This window comes from Lactuca sativa, chromosome 9 (genome assembly GCF_002870075.4).
Source record: "Lactuca sativa cultivar Salinas chromosome 9, Lsat_Salinas_v11, whole genome shotgun sequence".
In the NCBI taxonomy this organism is placed as follows: Eukaryota; Viridiplantae; Streptophyta; class Magnoliopsida; order Asterales; family Asteraceae; genus Lactuca; species Lactuca sativa.
Window position 1 is genome coordinate 94,300,339 of NC_056631.2, and position 15,198 is coordinate 94,315,536.

Consider the following 15,198-nt stretch of genomic DNA (forward strand, 5'->3'; position numbering starts at 1 on the left):
GTTATTGAAAATACTCATTTTACTACTAATTTATGCTTGTATTTTAAAAAAAACGGAGATTTGTTAAACTATAAAGCAACATAACTTTAAAAGAGTTTTTGAAATGTTTTGATCACTTATAAAAGACATAAGCAATCTTTTGAAAGATGTTTATAACAAAAATTTACACAATTATCATTGTGTTCAACTTGTATCCCCCCTTAAAAGCATTTAAAACAGTTAAAAGATTCATTACGGTGTATGAACTCACCTAATGTGGGTGATTCAAATGGATACTTGCGCGTAAGGATGAGAAGTTCCACGAATGATGTCCCAAGACTTAACAAGTCCTAAATGACATATAATGACATATATTGACATAAATATAGTGTTTAGAAGCAACCAAATGCAAAGAAACACCTCACGGGACTAGGAACCACTTTGTCCAAGTGTTGGAATCACATGTGATTCATCAAGGTAAGTGGAATGGCACTAACAAGGGTTTACGACCATGGGTTTACGGCTAAGGGAGTTTATAGCCGTAAACTCATGGTCAAACATGCATAAGAGGGTGTTTGAAGGCTAGGGAAACTTAAGGGACCATTGCTCTACACAAAGATGATAAAGACCATCATAAGGAAGGTTTTTTGATGATTTTACAGCCAAGCAAGGAGCTTACGGTCGTAAACTCATGTACATTATGAAATGAGTGTGGTTTAAGGTCCAATACTCATCAATGAATGGTTCTAGGTCACAAGCTTTGCATCTAGAAGGGTTTATGGTCCGTACATGTTATAACATTGAGTTTACGGCCAAGGGAGATCTTGGGTCGTAAACTTAAGATGTTCTTGGGAAAATGTATGTTCCAAGGGTGTGATTTAAGGCTTCCTAGTAGATATGAAGTATAACGAAGGAATACTTACGATATGGAGGCTTGAAAGGGTTGATTTTGGCCAAGAACACTAGTGTGTGTTCATGGTGAATGTTTCTTGAAGATCTAAGAAAACATGATTTTCATGGATGAATCATGAGGATGAAGCTAGTTAAGAAGGATTAACAACAAACTAGAGAAAGAACACTTACACGTTTGAAGATCTAAGATGAAAATTTGGATGATACTTGAGAGAGAACTCAAGTGTTCTTGAGGTGAAAGTGAAAGAATGAAGAAAAGTTGAAGGATATGAGCTTATATGGAGGAGTTTACGGCCCACCTTGAGTTTACGGCCGTAAACTCAAGTGTTGTGGTCGTGAACTCTTTTTGATGTGGTTAAGGCTGGATTTGTTACACAGTGTCTCTAGCATGTACTTCCTGACACTCATTCCTTAAGTGTACTAGGCTCAGAATACTCAGACAGACTCTAAATTGTGCTAACTGATAGCATGAGTAAGTCTGACACTGAGTTGAGTTGACTGACTGAGCTTTTAAAATAAAAAATTTCGGGTTGTTACACAATCAAACAAACAATTTCAAAACAACATTAAAGATGATCAACACACAATAAGAACTAATCTAATCAAAACAACCAATTAAACAGACAAAATCAAATCTAATTTTATTAAAGATGATCAGCACACAATCGGAACAACCAATCAAACATACAAAATCAAATCAAATTTTATTCAACGAAATTTTCGAAATACTCATAAATATTGACAAAAAAGTTCAAAATTCTAATCTAATAGAATAACCGATAGAATGAACCTAAATGAAGATTACAGATCAAAAATCAACCTACATGAAACATAAATCGAAGATACAATTCACAAATTGAGCATGTGATGGAATTCATAAATAGTACATGTGATGAATCGTCATCGCCCTGAGATGCATTCACCGTTGGCTGGAGTCGTAGTCTCCGACAGGAATTGCCCGTTAGAGTCGTTGTCGGAGTTGGCAGATGTATGACCACTTCGTTTTTCATCAAGGGAAATGAAGTTTGTCCGACAAGATAGTAAGAACTAGGGCATGGTCTTTTGTCTTTTTCTTTTATTACTAAATTGCAAAATAAAATTTAATAAATAAGTATAAAAGTATATAGAATAAATAAGTTTTTATTAAGATCGGATTTAGTGTATATATAGATTTTTTTTAAAATTTTTTTAATTCACAGCTAAATATGTATGTTCTTTTATTTATTTAAAATTGAATTGGGATTCTGATTCTTTACTTTCAGGGTGCGCAGACCCACGTTAGCAGTAATACTCATTCCTATCTTTGCCATCAAAGCTTTCACAAAATCCTCTCTATTAAATCACTCCAAAAAAAATTCACTCAAAATTCAACCGTTAACAATGGCGATTTCAAAAAATCCATCCTTACACCTCCACCACCTCCTCTTCCTCCTCCTCCTTGCGCCCGCCGTCAACTCCATCGGCGTCAACTACGGAACCCTAGGCGACAACCTCCCGCCACCAGCTACAGTAGCCCACTTCCTCAAATCCGACACCATCATCGACCGCATTAGAATCTTTGACGTGAACCCAGATATGATAAAAGCCTTCGCCGGCACCGGCATCCTCGTCTCCGTCACAGTCCCCAACGGTGACATCCCTTCTCTCACCGATCCCTGGAACGCCCGCCGGTGGGTCAATGCTAACATTAAACCCTTTTACCCCGCCACCAAGATCCACTATATCTGTGTCGGCACCGAGGTGCTCCACTGGGGTCCACAGAGCATCGTCGACAACCTCGTTCCGGCGATGAGAGTACTTCACTCTGCACTCGTTAAAGCTGGTATTACAGAGATAAAGATTTCTAGCCCACATTCACTGAGTATACTTTTTTCATCAATCCCTCCAAGTAACGCGTCTTTCCGACATGGTTGGGACGTCGGCAACCTCGCTCCGATGCTCCGGTTCCACCGTGAAACGAAATCGGCGTTCATGGTTAACCCGTACACGTATTACGGGTACTCACCGGCGAATCCGAACTTTTATCTCTTCAAACCTAACAAAGGACTATTCGATAAAGTCACCGGAAAACGGTATTGTTTCTTCTTTTTCTCCTAATTATATCAAGCATTCAGATTTCGAGTTAATCGATTGTTTGAATTATGTTAATCAAGGTACACCAATCAGTTCGATTTACTAATGGACGCCGTGTACGTTTCGATGAAGAAACTTGGGTACCCAGATGTTGATATTATAGTGGCGGAGACAGGGTGGCCGTCCGGCGGAGACCCGCAAAACACCCACGCGAATCCGTGGAATGCAGCGGCGTATAACGGTGGGGTTATTAAGAAAGTCGACTCCGGCGTCGGAACGCCATTGATGCCTGGACGGAAGTTTGAAACCTACATTTTTTCGTTGTTTAATGAGAATCTAAAAGGGCCATCGTTGGATGAGAAGAATTTCGGGTTGTTTCGACCCGATTTCACTCAAGTTTATGACATCGGAATTAGACACGAATCACAGGTAATACCTTTTAGGCTTTTATCTAATGGTTTGGACACGTGGCATATAGAAACGTCGACAGTGATGCCGGAATATAAATAGGACGATAAAAAGAAGAATAAGTACTATCTAGCCGTGCAATTATATGACATGTCCCTGATTTAAAGAAAAACTATTTTATTTTTATGTTTATTATTCTAAAAGTAAAATTTATTAAAGTACTTTTTGTAAAGCTTTATATTTAAACATATCTCTTTTGAATATTTGTGATATTTTACGAATTTATTTTAATTTTGTGAAATTACTTTACCCTATGATTTGTTTTGTAGGAAAGACAAATTTCTCAAAACAAAATATTTCATGATTTTATGCTGGAGATTGTTTATAAATTATTTTGCGGAAAGTTAATAAAGTATATTTTGCAATGTGAAAATTTTGAATGACAGACACTGTTATGGAAGATTGAGGTAAATGACCAAACAAACATTTACTGATTTACCAAAATGACAATTATCCGAAATGGGCTTTTTCAGATTTGGATGATATATAATGGGTATTTTCCTTTCTCATTAAAATACTTTACAAAAATTATTTTATTTCTTCTCCTTAAATAGGAAGTGGTTTGTTTGATTATTTTTTCAACTAAATAACACCGCTTTATTATATTCTATTTTGTTTACGCCATACTCAATTTATTTTTTTGTTTAATTTTTAGTAAGGAACGGTCATTTTCTTAAAATTCTTGATGTGTTTTTGGGATTTCGAAACTATTCTTTACTTTTAAGAAAAATAATTTTTCCTGTTTGAATTCAAAATCCGAAATGTATTTTTTTTGTTAGAAAATGTGTACTAGTATTTGATATAATATAAAGTCAGTCCGGCATTGTGGTCATTTTTACAAATGACTCAAAAGTTAGATATAAATAAATAAAATGACATTTTTAAAGGTCATTTTCGTTTTTATTCCTGAATTTTATCATTTTCGTGCTTATCATTTAAAAGATGGCATGTTTAACTTTAATCTTGCTCGAGTTGTTTATTTTGTTTTTGGTAAAGATATCTTTATTAAATCATTTATAAAGATACTTTTATTAAATCATTTATACTTTAAACAAGCAATGTCATTGTATAAACAATTGATTTAACATTTAAAACATATATTACAATAATTAATTCGTAACAATGGCTCGATTTAACTTGCCACTATCATCTACAAATATTTCTTACATTGCCATATCTTATTTATGTTACAGTCGAAGACCCCATCACCAAAACCATCAACACCAACACCAAGAGCACCAACATCATCTCAAGGCAAGAGTTGGTGTGTGCCTAAACCAGATGCGACTGATGTTGCACTTCAGTCCAACATCGATTACATTTGCAGTAATGGCATCGATTGTAGCCCCACACAGCCTGGTGGGGCTTGCTTTATGCCAAATACTATTCGAGCTCATGCATCATTCCTCATGAATTCTTATTATCAAGCCAAGGGACGCCACGACTTTGATTGTGACTTTGCAAACACCGGAGTCATAGCATCTTCTGATCCTAGTAAGTTCATCAACACTTGATTAATGAAAGATTTTGATAGTTTTGTTGATAATATTTCAACAATCTTAAGAAATTGAAATATTTTTTACATCGTTGTTTCTTAAAGTTAATGTTGATAGGCCCAAACAAATGAAACAAAAGCATACCATTGTTGATTTGGTTTGAGTGTGACATGCTAATTTTTGATACGTGACACATTTGAGTAATCTTTTCTCTTGTCGTTTTTCAGGTAATGGTCCATGTAAATATATTTCTTAAGCTTCTACGGTGTGTGATGAACTGTATGTAGGCAACAACGATGAAATGAGGAACTATATTGGGTTCTTTTTGATAAGTTGGAAATTGTGGTAACATTTAATCTGTTGATATATGATTATATTTGTACTGAAATGTATTACAGTGGAGGAACTATCTAATATGCATGCTTATTTAGTTTAAATAATTTGGTTGTGAGGTAATTAGCATAGTATTAGCACAACTTTAGGGACTAAGGATATTTATTGGCTTAATCTTTTTAACTCCTATATCTACTTTGAGCGAAATATTATTTACTTAATCTTTTTTACTCCTAGATTTAGGCACTAAGGATGTTTATTGACATCACTCGAACACTAAGAGTCTCCTAGTTTGTCGACCATAACTCAAACACCGCAATCCTGGCCGAGTTAATTCAAAGCATCGCGGAAAAAGGACTAACTTACCTATCATATATTGTGTATTACGTTTTCCTAGTTTTGTACTAATTATCCTGAGCATTATGTCCAATGTCAAGAATGTTTCATTACGCTAAGTGCACTACAATCGTTTTTGTAACGACCCAAAAAATCTCAAACTATGTGTTAATCAGATGTAATTTGTTTAAATACATTCACGAGTGAACTCAAGAAGTGAAATGGTAATGTATTACGTATATCCCTATACTTATTGCATTATATTAGAAAATCAATAAGTTTTTAGCAAGTGATTATCAAAAGAAAGTTATAGTTATCTTTGAGACAATTTTGTGGATGTAAAGTTTGACAAAATCTGAGTTCGTATGTAGAAGTTATAGCTAATCAAAGATCGAGCAAAATATTTCTAAACAGTGTGTCGATAGGTGAGTCACTGATACACATGTCAACAGGAGAGGACACATAACACGAAGTTACAGGAGATGACACATAACACGAAGTTGTTTCTAGATGCGACACGTGGGTGTGACATGCCCATTAATTGTGCGGCACACCACTCATATATATATATATATATATATATATATATATATATATATATATATATATATATATATATATATATATGTGTGTGTGTGTGTGTGTGTGTGTGTGTGTGTGTTGAGTTGTGTGTTATGAGTTTCAGAAATTTATAGAGATACTTTTCGAAGCTGGTAACCGAAGGATTTATGTTAGTTACGAGGGTAAGAGTGTCGAACGAGGTAAGATATTATCTTGTATTATTATTACGTAATTATGTTTACGTAGCGTAAGTGGTTGAATAGAACCTGTGTAATATCCCATTTTTTGGTATGTAAATATTTTCATATTTTTACTAATTAGTTTTATATATTTATTCTAATAATGAAAAGGATAATTAAGTAACCTAAAATAAAATAGAAACAGAGAGGAAACTAGGAAAGGTAGGAAAGGTTGAAAGGGGCATGTTTAAAACTTAAAATATTAAATTTCTTGGAACTTAAGGGCTATTTGTGTCAAAATTGCCAAAATGAAATCCTATTAGGGTTTAAAAACAAGAACGATCTCTTTCATAATTATTTTCTTTGCAGGGGCATCCCCAAACCCTAGAATTGCAATTCTTGAAGAGTTGATGCCAAAAGAGAATTTTTAGAATGTATGTTTTTGAAGATCTCACAACAATGTTTGGACGATCCTCAGTTGTATCACAACTGACATTTTGGGTTAGGAAATTCTATTCATATGTATTCAACTCTTGATATATCTTGTAACCCTAATGTTGATGCAATGCATGTAATTCATTTCAAAAACAACTATTTGAATCAAAACTCACTCGTGAAGCCCTAAACCTAATTCAACGCGCTATATTCACTCAACTTTGGGTTGTAATCCTAACTTTCCGGTTCAAACATCTTATTGAGCCAGGAATCATTGTATTAGGCCTAATGGGCCAATAAACCCTCAACTTGATTCTTTTGGGCCAAGAATACACATTTAGGCCCGAGTTGGACCCATATTCACTTAGTAATGGATTTTTAGGCCATAAGACTCCTCATGGGCCTTATTGGGCCGATAACCATCCATTTGTTTTCATTGGGCCGAAAACCCATCTCTCATACCTCTTTTGGGCCGTAAGCCCCTAATGGACCCAATAGGCCGGAAAATTCGATGTTGGACTACACAATTTTGATTAGTAATGAAAAATAAGCCCAACACCAAATTTCTTTTCTCCCTCTCCAATTCTCAGCCCACATATATAAAAAAAAAGTGAATTAACTTGAATTAGTGACACCTCACTTTTACTTAATGGTAATCCAAGCTATTTGTATCACATATATCTAAGTTCAAGACCTATAATTCTCCATGTAATAACCACTTACTTCTTCCCTCTCTTTTCTTCACATTCTCGGCCATAGGAGCTTCCACCATAATCTTCATTTCAACACATACTTCAACTCCCACCATTCTTTCTAAGTCTATAGAGAACTCACTCATCCTTCCTCTTCAAAATTCATGTGTGCTTGTGTGTGTGTTCAAGAAACACTTCATCAAAGTTCATCATTCTCGGTAAGCTACTTCTATTCAAGAAGTTTAACTTCACTTTATGATAAACTTATCACCCATAATCACCCCCATTTCATGAATCTTACTTCCTAGAACTCCATAAGTCCGAAAATCTCATCAAGGGAGCAAGCTAGACCGAAAACACCATCATTCCCTCTCCTTTATTCATCAAAACCGAATCCATCACTCAAGGTGAGTTCATACCCCCTTGTTTTCGGTTTTAATATGTTTTTGGGGGAGAATACAAGTTGCTTTTGTATTAAATCTAAGTATTTATGCATGTATGTGTGTGTTTTCATGTTATATGTTGTATTTTTGTTTCTATCATACAATTATTATTTTGGGATGTAACTTTTGTGAACAATTACAATGATGTAAACCCAGTATGTTGTATTATTTTATGTGTGATGATGATGTTGTCTTGATCCAATTATTTACATTGTGATGATATTACAAGATGAAGTCACCCAACCCCCGGACGTTTCCTCGTCTGGTTCGAGGGTGTGACAGATTGGTATCAGAGCAATGTTTATAATGAACCGACATATCTAATCATATAAGATATGCAACTATAAATACATTGAGACTAAAATACTCTGAACAAAATAAAATACATAGCTATGTGTGCATTTTAGGGTACTGTCACAATAATAAGAAACAATAAAAGTTTTTTAGGAGTTGAACATCGCGGTTAAACCTGTATAGTTATGTAATCGTATTGGGGGTAAATATAGCCTGATCAACTATATTTATTCAAAATACGACCAACATGTGTTTGGGAATGATCATGGTGGGAAATGAATCTAGAAACTTACCAACCTCGTATCCAAAAAGTTTTAAGAAACTCAAACATAAACAACTAAAATACTATAGGAGTATTCTTGCATGCTATCCATTTTTTGTATTCATATAGTTTTGTGCAGACTCTATGGACGGATTTAATCTCCTCGGAGATCCTTATTTCCCCAATTAGGGGAACGGAGGATGGATAGAGCCGGAACCAGAAGAGGAACTAGACGAGGAACCCGAAGAGGGACCAGCAGAACTAGTGGTTGACTTCGAAGAGGAGGAGTCTGACAGGGATGATGCAGATGACTCGGACGCGGAGTCTGAAGTCATCAATCCACCATGCGTAGCTAGGGTGCCCCCACATAGGATGGGTCCCAACGACCCTATTCCCCCATGGGCACATGAGATCTGGAGATGGAGTCGACAGCAGGGGGTGCGTCCCCCATTCGGCATGAAACGGGACTAATACGACCTTAGTCACGGCGGACCTGCAAACCGAGCCCTACCAGTGATGGTTAGGAGGACGCGTGATATAGGTGAGCAGGCACAGGCGACCGTCGGTCAGATGGTTGCGATGAGGACTGCGTTTGAGCGTGCAGAGAGGCTGACTCATGAGGTGGTTAGGGACTACCAGGAGAGACAAGCATCGTTGGAGGCCCGACTACGTGCCACTGAGCGTCATTTGACCAGACTCCAGGGTGCATCCATCTCATCATCAGCACCACCAGATGCCATATGCCACGACTAGGATTTGCTCTCTTCATCACCTCTATTGATAGGAATCTCTCTTCTCATGTACACTACTCATAGAGCCGTTATGCTGACGGATTTATTTCCCCTATGTACTGTACGCCTTCCAAGGCGAATTTTCACGCATTGTACTACAAATTTATCGTTAATGAAATGGTTCTATGTTTTATTGTGATGTTGTTATCTGCTATGTGTTCTATTTTCCTTGTTTCATGATATTGTATGAATTCACTTATGTACAACCGAACCACCGAAACCGCTATATGCCAAAGGAACTCGAAACCACAAACTACTATGTACTCACTATCTTCCTGTTCCATGATGGAAGATGCCTCAAAGACTGGTGCGCGGAAACAACACAACACCACCACCACCACCGCCTCCGTCGGAGGTAAACTCTGCTGCATTCCAGGAAGCAATATCTGTTGCGGTCACCACAACATTGACACATATTCATAATGGAAACAACGGTGACAGTAATGGACAAGGAACTAGGCGCTCAAACCAAGGAATGAACCAAGGGCCTACAAAAGTTTTCACCTACAAAGATTTCTCAAATGCCAAACCTCGAGCATTCAATAGAACTGGTGGCGTGATAGCCTTGAAGCGTTGGATTGAAAAGACCGAGTCTGTCTTTTAAATCTGCAAATGTTCGGAGGAAAGCAAGGTGAAGTTCGCAGCCTGTGTATTTGTTGACCAAGCCCTATCCTGGTGGAATGGCCATGTAAAGACCATGACTTTGCCAGTCGCAAACGCTATGCCTTGGGGAGAACATAAAGAGATGTTGATGCCAGAATATTGTTCCCATGGGGAAGTGCAGAAACTAGAACAAGAGTTATGGAACCTCAATGTGAAAAACTCATACATCGAGGCGTATATCTCAAGATTCGGTGAACTAGCCCTTTTGTGCCCGGGTATGATCACTTCGGAGGGAAATAAGATTGAGTGGTTTATTTGGGGATTAACTTCCTCAATCCAAGGAAACATGATTGCAAAAAACCCTAAGACTTTTGACAGTGCAAAGAGGCCAGCTCAGAAGCTTTACGATCATGGCAAGAAGAAGAGTACCAAAACTGCTGAGACTGAGACCAAGAAGGAAGGGAATAACAAGAAGAATGGGGAGAACAAACGAAAGGGGTGACAGAACCAGGGATCCTCTAAAAAGCAGCAAATAGTGGCAGTCTACACTGCTACCGCTCAAGTTGCGCCAGCCCCGGCTGCTCCAACCTCATCTGCGCAAACTACTACCAGACCATACTTGGGAACCTTACCAAAATGTAACAAATGCAACTACCACCACAATGGAAAGTGTAGAGAAATGCAGTGTACCAACTGCAACCGCAAGGGGCACACCACCCGGTACTGCAGATCTCAACCCCAACAGAACCAATAGCCAAACAACAACAACAACAACATCACCACAACCACCACCACCACCACCAACAACAACAACAACAACGACAACAACAACAAAAATAATGCTAAATCCAGTCATACTTGTTATGGATGTGGAGGAGCTGGCCATTTTAGGCGAAATTTCCCCAAAGAGAGCAACCAAGGAGCAGGAGTATCATGTAGGGTCCTGACATTGGGTCAAGGAGAGGCATTTCAAGACCCGACAGTTGTTACTGGTATGTTTCCCCTCAATAACACTTACGCAAGCATCCTATTTGATAGTGGGGCTGAGCGGAGTTTCGTGAATAATAAATTCAAACACTTACTAAACCAACAACCCCAAAAGCTAAATGAAGCCTTCACGGTGGAGATGGCTAATGGGAAAACCAAAACAACCAAAGACGTTTACGTAGGATGCATCATTTCAAATAGATTTGATGCTAGTTAATATTAGGAGCTTTGATGTGATAATCAGCATGGATTGGTTAAGCCCCCACCATGAAGATATTATGTGCCACGAGAAGGTCATTTTCCTTCACCTCCCCAACCAGGAAACCCTAATAATCTACGGTGATAAATCTGGCGCCAATCTCCGTCTTATCTCGTGCATCAAGGCACAAAAATGCCTGCACAAGAATAATCATGCCTTCCTCTCCCACGTTGTGGATAAAACAAAAGAGGAAATAAACATCAAAGATATCCCGGTAGCATGTGACTTTCCGGACGTATTTACCGAAGACCTTCCGGGAATACCCCCAGAAAGACAGGTCAAATTTCGAATTGACCTAATATCGGGAGCCACATCAATTGCCAAATCACCTTATGTGACATCCCCATTTTCACGGCCAGAAAAGACCGATTTGTTTGTGCTTTGTTTTTAAAATCAGAGTAATCTTTTGAAGAAAACATTTGCGGAATTTGTTCCTAAAACAAAATATGATAAGAATTTATCAAAAGCATTTCTTAAAGAAATGTATTTTCATTATATAACAAAATCTTGGGATGTCATGTTCCGATACAGACACATAAGCATAAATAGAACTTACATTTAATTACACTAATGATTTACCTCTCGTTTAATCTCTCAGTGAAATAAGTCTTCGTATTGATACCTGTGATACAAAGAAAACTGAGAGGGTCATGCTTGGGAGCCTGGTGAGCATATAGGGTTTTCAACCCACAATAATATAATTATTATATTTAATCATCAAACAATCAGCCCAATTACCCATCCCCATTATCTTCTTTAATTCTTAATGTTTTACCCTAAGAATCAACTATCCTTTAATCATTCATTCCTAAGGATTGACCTGAGGAATTGGCACAAAATCCATCGCTACATAAGGCGCATCTGCCAAGGTTATCCTTTAATCCCCTCTGCCCGGATTACAAGATACACTATTAGGTGCATCTGCCGACATCATGACATTCTATTTTAGGTACATTTGTCGACATTATCCTTTAAGCATCTGCCAGGATTACGACATTCACTATTAGGCGATATAGAGGCCTTAAAAATATCGCAAAAAACTGTTTTATTGATTTTGTAGGGGATGTGGAGGCAGGAAGGGCTCGAGCCCCTATGGGTATGGATCAACAGCGTTGGAATGCTGCTATTGACCATTTCTTAACATAAAAACATCAAAAACGATCTGCTGGAAACAAAGAATGTCGGAAGAAGCCAATAGTGAAGAATCGTCGAGGGACGTGCGACTACGGTAGTGCTTGTTTCAAGAAAGTAAGTTACAATAATGTTTATTCAGTTATAACATATTTTTTAATGTTTATTCAAATATAACATATTTTGTAATGTTAAACAGAATTTAAATAGACTTGAAGTATTTCATCGTGCGCATGTGAATAAAAAAGGGGAATTTGTTGATCTTTTGGTTGAAGAGCAATATGTAAGTTATTATTACTTAAAAATGAAGTAGATTGTTGATTTTTTTGTGTTATTTTTAACGTATATTAACAATATTTGTGAAATACAGAATGCCTTAGTTGTCGAGGTTGCTCTACAGACTCATCACATAGACGACTCTATGATCCAGACACCATTGATTGGATAACAATATTTGAGAAGGTGTTGGGTACATGAAGGGGGCATGTGAGAGGCATTGGGCCTAAAGCTTCTTCAACTGCGGGTACAAGTGCTCAATCTCAATGCCAGTCACAGTCACAAGCACTATAACCAACACATGTACTTGTTAAGTTCTTAAAGAATTTGGTAACTTTGTTATATTGTTAAGAACTTAATGTATTTGTAGTAATTTTTGGTAGCTTGGTAGTTTGTTAAATTGTTAAAGACTTAATTGATTTGACCATTTAATAGTTTGGTAAATTGTTATCGACTTAATTCATTTGGTGCTTTGATGGTTTGATAGTTTGTTGAATTGTTAATGACTTAATGTGTTTGTGACTTAATTGTAGGATGTTGATGTAAATGCTTTTTTTCAAAACCCGACATTTGTGTTTGCCATTGGAGACATTATCCGCTCCTTTAAAAACCAGTCAACAACAACGAGGAAAACAATGATGGAGAAGATTAAGACGAAGACACATAGTATTTCTTATTTTATGTTATGGATGATGTTATTTTGGATTTATTAGATAGTTTATGGATTATATATTAGATATTTATTTGAGATTCATTAGATATGTAACATTATGTTATGTTTGATGTTTTATGTAATGTGGTATGTATATATTTATGTATTTTTATCAAATCTACATTTTATAATATACATAAACTAATATTATAAAAAAATGTTTTTTTTCAAAAAAAAAAAAAAAAAAACCTTACCAGCGACACATTTAGGGACGACGTGCACTAATTGCGACAACACATAACTCCGGTGAAGGATTGCCGGAAGAACTCCGGCGGTGGCCAGAATCTCAATAGAGACGACGTCAATAGCGACGACACAGGAGTATAGAGACGACACTTATTAGAGACGACAACATTTGCGACGACGAACGACTATTAGCTACGAGGTAATTGCGACGACCCTTTAGAGACGACACGTCGTTGCTAAAGGTATTAGCGACGACAAGAGGTCATCAATTACGACGACTTATGTCGCCGCTAAAGGCTACAGTTTTTGTTGTAGCAACACCCGAGGAGAAATGTAGTATAGTTTCTCTTTCCTGAATAGCTTTTCTGGTAATAAACAATTGTAGGGTATAATTATTTAAAACATTCTTTAAAAATGGTACCTATGTTTGTCTTTATAGTTTAATAGAATGGTAGACATGCTCAGACGCGTAAGATTTTTTTAGATTACTTTTATTATTATATTACTCTTGTTAGGCTATAAAGATGAGATGTGGTAAGTCATTTATTGTAAGTAAAGTCAATTTGTAACTCTCTTTTCCTTTAAATAAAAAAAACTTAAGCTTTTAACCGTGTAATACTTGGCCTTATTTTCTCTTCTGTACAATTTTTATTAACCCATAATAATTATCTTTAATATCGCATACAATTAGATTTATTAAATTCCAACAATTGATAGACTTGATTCTTTGATACATCTCAAAACCAAGCTCATTACATTGATCAAGTGACTAATCACCGTCATCCAATATTTCTATAACATATTGCATTCCAGGATGTTCGAAAGATCAATTAATATTTGATTTATCTAACAAGCCGGTTTTATGTTTAACCAAATATAAACATTATGTATTGTTTATATCTGCCGAAAATCAATTTTCGTAATTATTTATGAAATACCTAACATGCATGTATTCTTCATTGGTAATCAACAATTTCCTACTTCCCACTTGGTGCCAACTTTGGCAAGTTGAAGATGATGAATCGTGAGGATTTAAGGGGTCTACTCGATGAGTTGAGGAGTCTCAACTTGGCGATTAGAGGTTGTTTTGGTCGCCAGATTAATGAGACAACTCGGCGAGTTAGAGGAGCCAACTCGACGAGTTGAGCGCTGTTTAGGAAACCCTAATTTTGGGGTTTTGCTCCATCATCATGATCAATACTTGGGGCCAGGCCATATCGATTACTATTGCATGGCGACATATTCACTCATTCTCCTCATACCGATCCACTAACACATACAGAGTCTTCAGCATGATTGGACCGCCTTCCCAGGCCTTCAGCCTATCTGGACCACTCTCAGAACATTCAGCATGACTCTTACATAATATGTTGGGCTAGGCCTATTTATATGTTGGGCTGGACTCATGGATCAGGAAGGGCTGGGTTCAATGTATGTTATGTACGATGCTAGTTGTCTCTGTGACTCTTGCATGGTATGTCGGGCTGGACCCATTGTATAAGGGCTAGGCCCATTATGGTGCTAGGCCTAATGGTATATATGGTATGTGCTATTTTGGGGGAACTCACTAAGATTTGTACTTACAGTTTTATATTTATGATTTCAGGTACTTCCGGTTCGAAGGGGAATGGTCCAACTTGATCACAGCGTATCCACCTATGTTTCCGCAACTTGATGATTGTCATCTTCCAATTTAACTATTTAACATCTTGATTTTTTTTAATGCATATACATTATTTGGCCAAAACTGGTTCAAACTTGCAGCTCACTGAAAATCGCCCTTAATCATC

At 37.0% G+C, this 15,198-nt stretch overlaps 1 protein-coding gene across 1 annotated transcript; it reads left to right on the forward strand.

Annotated features, from left to right (window-relative positions):
• Positions 1 to 2,152: 2,152 nt before the first annotated feature.
• Positions 2,153 to 5,368, forward strand: LOC111885190 (glucan endo-1,3-beta-glucosidase). Its single transcript, XM_023881469.3, has 4 exons — positions 2,153 to 2,963; positions 3,045 to 3,393; positions 4,626 to 4,926; positions 5,156 to 5,368. The coding sequence occupies exons 1-4, from the start codon at positions 2,272 to 2,274 to the stop codon at positions 5,182 to 5,184; spliced, it is 1,371 nt and encodes a 456-aa protein (XP_023737237.1). The 5' UTR covers positions 2,153 to 2,271; the 3' UTR covers positions 5,185 to 5,368.
• The last annotated feature ends 9,830 nt before the right edge of the window (positions 5,369 to 15,198 follow it).

Excerpts from the sequence above, each read along its gene's own strand:
- LOC111885190 (XM_023881469.3), top strand. The coding sequence starts at position 2,272 with ATGGCGATTTCAAAAAATCCATCCTTACACCTCCACCACCTCCTCTTC. Across the intron at positions 3,394-4,625 it reads GAATTAGACACGAATCACAG|TCGAAGACCCCATCACCAAA; the intron begins GTAATACCTTTT and ends TTTATGTTACAG. Across the intron at positions 4,927-5,155 it reads CATAGCATCTTCTGATCCTA|GTAATGGTCCATGTAAATAT; the intron begins GTAAGTTCATCA and ends GTCGTTTTTCAG.